The sequence below is a fragment of the Typha latifolia genome, chromosome 5, assembly GCF_019914945.1.
Source record: "Typha latifolia isolate L0001 chromosome 5, TyphaL0001v2, whole genome shotgun sequence".
Lineage (NCBI taxonomy): Eukaryota > Viridiplantae > Streptophyta > Magnoliopsida > Poales > Typhaceae > Typha > Typha latifolia.
Window position 1 is genome coordinate 15,047,852 of NC_133090.1, and position 9,283 is coordinate 15,057,134.

The 9,283-nt window shown below is 42.3% G+C and overlaps 3 protein-coding genes across 5 annotated transcripts; all 3 read right to left on the bottom strand.

Annotated features, from left to right (window-relative positions):
• Nucleotides 1-1,515: 1,515 nt before the first annotated feature.
• On the bottom strand, nt 1,516-2,993 carry LOC140789387 (homeobox-leucine zipper protein HOX3-like). 3 transcript variants are annotated; one of them, XM_073139065.1, is made up of 4 exons: nt 2,849-2,993; nt 2,560-2,762; nt 2,375-2,454; nt 1,516-2,105 (listed from the first exon to the last, which is right to left on the bottom strand). In XM_073139065.1, the coding sequence occupies exons 2-4, from the start codon at nt 2,725-2,727 to the stop codon at nt 1,826-1,828; spliced, it is 528 nt and encodes a 175-aa protein (XP_072995166.1). In that variant the 5' UTR covers nt 2,728-2,762; nt 2,849-2,993; the 3' UTR covers nt 1,516-1,825. The 3 variants fall into 3 exon arrangements, with proteins under 3 accessions (XP_072995166.1, XP_072995164.1, XP_072995165.1); XM_073139063.1 differs by having other exon boundaries at nt 2,844-2,987; XM_073139064.1 differs by having other exon boundaries at nt 1,647-2,105; nt 2,560-2,759; nt 2,844-2,971.
• Nucleotides 2,994-4,096: 1,103 nt separating this feature from the next.
• Nucleotides 4,097-7,269, bottom strand: LOC140788728 (protein MOTHER of FT and TFL1-like). Its single transcript, XM_073138133.1, has 5 exons — nt 7,261-7,269; nt 4,981-5,181; nt 4,806-4,867; nt 4,631-4,671; nt 4,097-4,371 (listed from the first exon to the last, which is right to left on the bottom strand). Exons 2-5 carry the CDS (start codon nt 5,173-5,175, stop codon nt 4,151-4,153), a joined length of 519 nt encoding a protein of 172 aa, XP_072994234.1. The 5' UTR covers nt 5,176-5,181; nt 7,261-7,269; the 3' UTR covers nt 4,097-4,150.
• On the bottom strand, nt 6,346-8,758 carry LOC140788726 (uncharacterized GPI-anchored protein At4g28100-like). Its single transcript, XM_073138131.1, has 2 exons — nt 8,004-8,758; nt 6,346-7,032 (listed from the first exon to the last, which is right to left on the bottom strand). Exons 1-2 carry the CDS (start codon nt 8,541-8,543, stop codon nt 6,697-6,699), a joined length of 876 nt encoding a protein of 291 aa, XP_072994232.1. The 5' UTR covers nt 8,544-8,758; the 3' UTR covers nt 6,346-6,696.
• Between the last annotated feature and the right edge of the window lie 525 nt (nt 8,759-9,283).

Genomic DNA, 9,283 nt, shown 5'->3' on the forward strand with positions numbered 1-9,283 from the left:
CGAGGAGGATTAATTAATCATAATGATTTTGTATCTAATGTGCTATCATCAACGTGTTATTGAGAAGTTGAGCTTAATTATATGAGCTATGGTTTACGTTAGTTTCTCTATTCATTGATAAGATTATACGTCCTCTTCGATGTGACTCAGTGTGATGGAAGATAGTGGAAGACAAAATGTAACAAATGAAGAAGTCAGTGGATCATAAAATTTCTTTTCCGATATGGTAAGCTTATTATGTGGCAATAAGAATGTGACAAGACCCAGCAAGTGACCGTTAAGGTAGTTACCTAAACTGATGTAGCTAATGATTTCTCGGATCCTCCCCAGGGTCAGATGTAGGGATTTTATACAATCCGCCCATTCTTTACTTTACTCTCTTTTATTTTTCGTCCTTTTATTTATCAATTTGAGAAGTAAAGAACGAAAAAGAAAAGAGAACAAAATTTAGTTATCTTCCTATATCTCTCCTTTGGCTAGTGGGCAAAATCTTGGGGAAATCCCATGGATGCCTTATTTTTTTCACACATGGTTCTGTCTTCCAAAGTGGAGGCATCAGTTAATTCATACACTTTAAAGGAGCAAACTTCGCAAAGAAAGTATACTTAGCTTGATCAAACTTCGACCAGGACGAAAGCAGAAAGTAGTGGACCAAAGCACCAAATCCGAAGATTGAGAGATCCCTCTAACTTGAAATTATTTTTTTGATGATTAAAGGTCCTATGATTACAGGCATAAGAGTATTGGAGTTCACTAAGCTGGGCATTGTCCATCTCTCAAGTTTTAATCAAGGGGACCTCTCCAAATCTGCCATTAGATATCATTAATGTAATCGAGTAGAGGTTTGGCCTTCAAGCACTTGCGAAATAGCTGAGTTTGAAAGCGAACCACAAATTATATATAGCTTGGACTGAAGACTTCTGTTCCTATTTGTTGCTAAGATAGTCTGAAGCATCAAACTTTTTATGAAGATCAAATGCCGCAAGGCCTAGGTCACTGCCTCCCTCGTCGAAGTAAAGGCCACGGAATGTGACAGCATCCTGAGGACAACCAATGAATCAAAGTAAGAACCCCAAGCATGGGGATGAGCCAATAACTCCTGACAAATGGAAGACATGAGGTAGTAGCTACAGTGTTGGGTTCGGTGTGGGGTCTTTGTTAGGTAACCATTGCCATGCCGAGTCCATGTGAGTATTGGGTCCAGTTTGGACGTGATCCGATCGCCATACTGATCGATCTTTGTATAATTGAGGGTGAGAGCTTTTTGATTGCTTTTGTTCCAGTTCTTGTCGTTTGACTTTGTACCCATGCAATTAGATCCTTGTAGTTGTAGATTTAGGTGATTTATTTGGTACTCCCATGATTGAGGTAGTTTGCATGCAACAATCATAGGCTCATAGTGCTACCGAGTTCTTCAGTACATTTGGTCCCGAGAGAACTAGGGAGGGGACCAAGCTTCGTCTAGTCTAGTGATCTAGTGTCAGGCTTTTTGACAAACAGATGGAGTCCTCCTGCTTGAGAAATATCAATCAAACTTTATGTAGCTTTCCTGTGCAACTCTCCTCCATAACAACCAGTACAGGAAGTCATCCGATCCTTTCTCCTTCCTTTTCCTATTCTTAATATAGGTTTCGTAGTTAAGAGTGTTGAGTTAGAGGCCCAACCCACTGAATCATCCGTGGGCCTGATATGACTATTTAAAGCTTTTAAGCAATTAACATAGCAACAAGAGAGGAGCAGCATGCTACCCTTAACTCAGCCCACCAGCCCAGTCCAGTCAACATCTTCCATTTACAAAGTTTAATTGTTAACGGAGCGACTTTATTTATCTACGGCCCGATAAATTGCTCGACGGCGAGGGCGGCGGCTTAGTCGAGCAGCGGACAGCGGTGGGCGCCGCCGTCACTCGCTGGCATCTCGGGCACATCGACAGGGAGGACGCCGGCAATGGCTGCCGAGAGTGCGGCGAGAGAACGGTGGGGGGCGCAACCCGCAACGCTCGCAGCTCCTCCACCTCCCGCTGGAGACGGCGGTTCTCCTCCGTCAGTGATCCGAAGCATCTCTTTAAATACTCGCACTCCATCTCCGTCTGTTTCAATTTAGTCCTGCATCATATATTATATAGATTTATTTATATCCTTTACCCAATTTTGAAAGACGAAAACATTTGAAGTTGAGCCAGACTCCTCGTATTCCCTTATTACTCACGAATAAGGTCATTTTATATTAATCGAAACGCCTTGCTTCGTACGTCAGAGATGCCATGCAACAGTACGAAGCCAGACTAATTAATGGTACTAATATATGTGCATATATTGCCAGGATAAATAATGTTGAGAGAGAGAGAGAGGGAGGGAGATGGGCATGCATGCACCTTGCCCTGCGGTTCTGAAACCATACTTCTACTTGTCGTGGCCTCAGCTTCAGCTTCATCGCCAACGCATCCTTTTGCTTCTGCCGTTACACAATATTCCATTCGTTCGTTACTTTTTATTTATATTTTGCATTTCACATATCTCGGCAAATATTTCGTAAACTGACAAGAGATATTTGACTCACAGAGTTCAAGGTGTGGTTCTGCCTAAAGCTCTCCTCCAATAAACGTGACTGCTCCTTTGAGAGACGGAGCTTCTTGGGCCGGTGGGTCCCGCCTTCCTCAACCTCCTCTTCTTCCTCCACGCTTCCCATGGGGAACTCCTCCTCTTCCATGCTCGCAGGCTGGTTCATGTCCAGCTCCCTCACGTTATGGCATCCACCCCCTTCTATTTATCACAATTTACGAAGTAAACCCCCGGGCACATCAAAGTAAGGTAAAAGAAGCAGAGCAAAAAAAAGTTAATTACCAGACCCAGAAAAAGAGCTCAAGCCAGGGACCCCAATGGTAAGCTCCAAACCTGAAGGTGGAGGGGCCCCTCGAAGGTCCCCCATCGCCAAATTAAACTTTACCAGGGGACGGGTAAAAGTAAAATAAAACAACCGGAGGTGGGGAAGGTAAAAGGTAGGGAAGGGGTTATGGGGGTTTATATAAGAACCAAGGAGAGTGAGGCTAGGAGAAAAATAATAGAATTTTTATCTAGGCAGTAAATGAGGAGCTGTGGTCCCCAACAAAGGACTTGGCTCGACTCGTCACGTCAAAGGGGACAAGAGGTGTGATAGCCCACTTGAAGGCGACACGTGTCTCTACGCATGGGGGCTTTTGCAGGAGATTTGCCGGCAAGTCTCCCTATTTGGCGAAGCTGATTCGGCTTGTCGTGTCGGAGGTCAGCCGCCGTAATCATTGGAGAAGACTAAAATGTTGCTATCTGAGTGTGTATATATATATACATATAACCATCATTATATATGCAATGTCCATGTAATCTTGGATTAGATTGTTTATAATACTATCATTACCTATATAACTATCAAATATTGGTATGCTTACAAAGTTTATGAATGGAGTGAGGTCGCATGGCAAAGTAACGCACGAAGAAATAAATGAAGGGCAATTTTGGGAGGGAGGGAAGTGGGGAAGAAGTAACGCCTCACGAGGTTATGACTTCTACGACTGAGACGGGTGAACGTTTTGTCGCTCAGATACCCCATCAAATCATATCTGTTGTCATTTATTTGTGAGTTGTTTCCTCGAAGCCAAATAGTGAACTTGTAATATACTCTTCCTTTTAAAAACTATTTCTCAAATTTTTAACTTTCAGCCACCACCCAAGAAAGAAAGAAACAAAGAAAGAAAAAAAACATTTATTTATTACTGGTCGTTGAGTTTTTTTGGGTTTAATCGTTCGAAAGCCCGTAAATTAAGTTCATGTTTACCAGTGGGCGGGTATCCGCAATTTCACTGAATAAAAGCATCTCATATACCAAATATATACTCCCAAACTTTTATATGTATATATATATATATATATATATATATATATATATATCATGGTTTATGTCTCATACATTAAGTCCACCGCTTAAACTCCATATATAACCATGTTGTATTTGAAGACAAACTGAACGACAAGCACACACTAAATAGGACTCCAGCACGAAGACAAACAAAGACAACTGGACGTACTTAGGTCCATAAACAGACACTTTGACTGGCACCACTGCATTAATTTAGTTCACTCACAGGATGCAGGACTTATTCGGCAAGGCCAGGTCATCAACGGCGGCGGCTAGCCGGCTCCTTCTGGGAGTTGAAGAAGACGGTGGCGACCGGCAGGCCCAGGTCATACTCGGAGGCGAACAGGCGGGTGTTGAAGTGGGCCCTGGTGTGCACCGGGCCGATCACCGGAAAATGACCCCTCTGCTGGAACAGGACGAAGACGTAACGGTGGATGCCCACCGGCGGGTGGGGCCCCATGTATGGGAGGATGTCATGCCCTGTCCAAAGATTTCCTTCCATTTTAGATATATTTAGGCCCATGGGCCTTTTCTTAATCAGGCCCAATAGCTTACAATATTTGGTAGAACCTATACCTAGCTAGGTTACCAAAATTGATAGAATGGCTACAATTGAGAATTGGATATGTCCAATTAACCTCACAAAAAGTTATTTAAGAATAACAATTTACACAATTTTAGGAGAATGTTTCTATCATAAGTTCATGAGATGTAATATGTGGGAAAGAAATTATATTACCTTTTGTTGGATCTGTCCCACCAGGTATGTCGACGACCAGCCTAAAATTGCAAACAAATGAGTATGAGAAAATGTTTAAAAAAATTGAAAATATTGAAAGAATTGTGGAGTCCACGCATGATACAACAACAACAGAAAAAAATCAACTTAATTTTTTGCTAATATTGGCCCATACCAGTGGATCACTTCCTTCATGCGAGGATCGCTAGGGCTAGGTGCATCAGGATCCGTCATCACCTAAATATAGAATTTGTTATATGTTGATCTCACTCAAATACACATGTACATAATTTTTTGTATCTAACTATGCATGTAATGGCCACTAAGTGTATGTGCATAAATATACTAACCAGGGTATATAGATCGGTACGCTTGCCGGAGATGTGAATTGTTGGGGGATTGACGGCAATTGATGGCTTCACCTCACATCCATTATTCACATGCTTTGAACCATAGTTGACTGACATGTTTATGGTGGGCACAAAGAGGTCCACCACCTCTCCGATTACCCTTCCTACGACGAGGGGCTCGATGAAACTAGCCATGACCACTAACACTTTGAGAGGTGAAGAGTGAGGCTAAGGGTGGTGATATAAGAGGGATTTTATAGAAAACTAAAGTGGTTATTCTCTTGCTATTTTTGACCTAAGAAAGGTTACATTGTGATTAATTCAGTACATAAACGTGTCACATAAGAGTATCCGAAGATTTTGACATTTGTATCACAAAGATTTGCTAGTTATCGTGGCAAAATACTTTCCTTTTATTTGAAACAATATTACCATGATGTCATGAGGATATAATATTATGAAAATGTGGTTAGTGATGACCTCATTTTGTGTCTCCAAGTCTCCGAAGTTCATTTGGAAATTAAAAACATAGAGTACGGCTAAGATTAATAATAAGAAGCTCCTTTGTAAGGAAATTAAGTACTTTCTGCGTGAGTATTCTACAATTGTATGGCACACAATTTAACACTTAAGATGAAGGCAAATAGAGTTCTTAGGTTATTTTTCCAACAAAATTAGATGAATTATGTACTATAAGATTTAGAGTAACAATATTACCATGTATGTAGATTCTCGTGCGTTGAAATATAGAAACGGTTGGAGTTACTCTCTAGGATTGTGGCGAAACACGTGAAACACTGCTTATCGAAACGTTTATGTAGAAAAGGTTCCTACTTAGCTAGTGAGAATAAACTTAGAACACGAATGCAAGTAATGGCATAAATAATATTGATGTATATCCGGCAAAACAAGAGCTAGTTTTGGGATATTAACTCAATACTTCCTTTCTTAATTTCTTGCAACTCATGTTTTGTATACCAAAACATTTTCTCTAAATTGCAGAAATGTCTTCTAATTATTACAATGAGATTCTTAAGAACAGTAACTCCAAGCATTAATTGATTTCTTATATACCTGTGAAGTTTTGATTCCTTTCCCCTTGGTTCTAAGTGATCAAGCTAGTTTAATATCTTGAATTCGAATATGTAATTTAAGTACTGCTATCCACGCCTCTATAATTGATTCAATACTTAGTCAATTACTCAAGGACATTTTTATCTATGAATGACATTCGAAATCTCTCCATTTAATTTGATCTATGTTGCAAAATGTCGTACATAGTAAGTAGGTATATAACATAACTTAGTTCTTGAAATATATAGTTGTGGTGTTGAAATTAAGCACTATATGTTACTGTATCAAGAATTAACTCATCTAACGCATGGAGGAGGCCTTAATATATATATGTCTAGTTACTAGTATCCAAATATGCCCTTAGATTAGATAGATGTACAACAGTTGATAGCACTAGATCTCTGAGAAGAAACTTGTCCTCATCGACCCAATTCGAATCAATCTTTGGTCTTGTAAGCCCACTTGCCGAGCTCTACTGCTCCAGACGAACGAAACGCCCCAAGAGAAACTCCAACGTTCTCCAACCCCCGAGGCCCGAGGGAAATGTATGTGCGTTTTCCGTTACGTAAGACACCACGTACCACCTCTACCAGTACTCTCTCTTTTTTCTTTTCTATGGAACTTTTGAACGAGTACTTAGAATCAAAATCGAGCGAAAGCGAAAACGACAAGCGGAGTTAGGAGGAGGGATAACGGCAGGCTCCATCTGACGGCGGAGGACGGGCCCATCTGGCCGTAGAGGAGGGGGAGGGGCAAGCCGCCGTCGTCGTCGCCGTTAGCGGCGCAGGTGGTGGGGTCCGCGTCGGGGGACAGCATGAGGGCGCGAATCACGAGGGCCGCGGTGGGGAGGTAGCGGGCCCGGTCCTGCGCCAGGAGCCACGTCAGACCCATGAGCTGGCATTCCCTGTCCGGTCGCACCCACGCCTTGCTGAGGTGCGCCCCGGTGAAGTTACCGCCTCCGACCGACTCGCTCCTCAGCTGTCACCAATCACCATGCAACGAGGCCAAAGTTAGGCACTGTGTATTAAACTATTAATTCACCTCATCAAAACTATATCAAGTTAACCTTGTGAGTTGTGATTGATAAGCCCGTCTGATTGATTCCTGACACTCTGCTCTCTAAGACGTCGTCTTTAGTTTTGGTGGTTTCTAATAATTTCTCTAGCTATGTTTTCATTTCCTTTCAAATCAGTGAATAGAAGAGATGAATGAGATGCATAGGGAATGCATGACTTTGCTTGCTAAGTAACGGAGAAGCCTAAAGATTAAAACTTCCTTCCTTGCGTTCACGACAAACTTGTTTACATACTCTGATATAATTTTTTTTACATCATGATCAGCGAGGACTCAGTGCCAGACTCAGTATGGAATGATCGATCATGAAAGATCTGCCAACTTGCACTTAATTAGCTGCATGACAAGAGGCTAATGGCAGTACCCTATGCATTAATTAAACTTTATAAATATATATAAGTTTATATACACACAAACTTTATATTTATAGACCCAATATGACCATGGTGACTCCCCTATCAGGTAGCTAGGCGGGATCTCAATTTCAGAAACTGAGAGGGTGAAAGTATATTATACTGGACAGGTAACAAGTTACTAGATTTTTAAACCCTTTAAATTTAACTTAACCCGTGACGTACTGCAGAAAATGTGTGTGCGTATATATATACACGTCTAAGTAACTGCATGCTTGATTCCAACATATAAACATATATCTTCGTCATGGAAACACTGTGGTCGAATCGGACGCCAGGTAACGTCCAAGGGTGTCTTGCACGAGTGGGAAACAAAAATTGGGGCTTTGAAATTAACACGGTGGGTGGGATTTAATACTATATACTACGTTACTACGTAACAGTATACGTGTATAGATATCGATGACATAATAAATTATATAACCATCAAGATGTTGGGCACGAAGTTTGAAGCAGGCTCACCTGGTACAGCGCGCGGAGGCACCTATCGCACCCGCCGACGCCGGCCTCCACGCACTCCCTCTCGAGCCTCTTCCCCGTCTCCTCCGCCGCTACCACCCACCTCCACTCATCGGATGCCACGTGGAACGGCCCGGGGCAGGTCATCGGCCGGAGGCGGACTCCGCAGTAGCAGTACGCGACGTCGCACACGTCGCTGGGGCGCGGCAGCGTTACGCCTCGAGCGGCTAGGGCGTCCTCGGCGGCGGCGGCGCAGAGCTCGGAGTCGTCCGGTGGGAGGGGGAGGGAAGCAGGGCGGGCGGCGAGGAGGGCGGCGGATCGGGCGGAGTAGAGCCAGGCTGCGACGGCCGGGCAGCAGAGGTAGTGGGAGAGGGTGGAGCAGGCGGCGGAGAGGAATGGGAGGAGGCCGGAGGGGAGCTCGAGGGGGCACGGGATAGTAGCCACGGATTGGTCCGGCGTGGCAGGGACGGTGGCGGGAGGAGAGGATGCGGCGGCCGAAAAGAGTAAGAGGAGGAGGAGGAGGAGGAGGAGGAGTGGGGGCATTGCTGTCCTTGGGTTTTTGAGGTTGGAGAGTTAGTGAGTGAGTCTTAGTAGTATTCATACGGTCGTTTGATGCATAGGATTCTCTGCATTCCGGGGACTAAAATTTAGATATTACGTCACGTTAAAATCGTCTACATCAACCCGGCAAAACCTCCATTCCCAGATTTAGGAATCCCTCGCTAGCGAATTTTTGAACAAAAAAAAGGGGTCTCCTTGGCCACTTATTTACGATTGTCCACCAATCAAACTAAATACCAAAACGGTCTTTTTACTATGTCAACTTCCAGGTAATTAGTTTAACAAAGAACCCTTTGAAAATTTTAGTCATTTATGTATGAGAAAAACAGCTCAAGCTGCTCAACGTTCCTTTTCTTAAGGGTAAATACTTTATATTCCTCTAAAATTAACGATCATAATTTAACGGCTATAATAACATATTTTTATACTTGATACTAATTCTAACATCATGTTACGCAAAACAGAGAGATTAAATTATGTGCCTCTTACTCACGAGTTATATCGTCCTTTTGATTCATGTCTCTTAAATATAATTGTGAGAGATATAATTAGGCCTTGATTATAAAAAATATTATTTTATACTAGACAATTTAAATATAAGAAAAATAATATAAAAATATACATATAAAATTTAAAATTTAAAAATATTTATGTAAATAAATTTTTTTGAGAGTCTATGTGCAAAATAACTCGTTAAATAGTGGTAGACTTGGAATGGTATA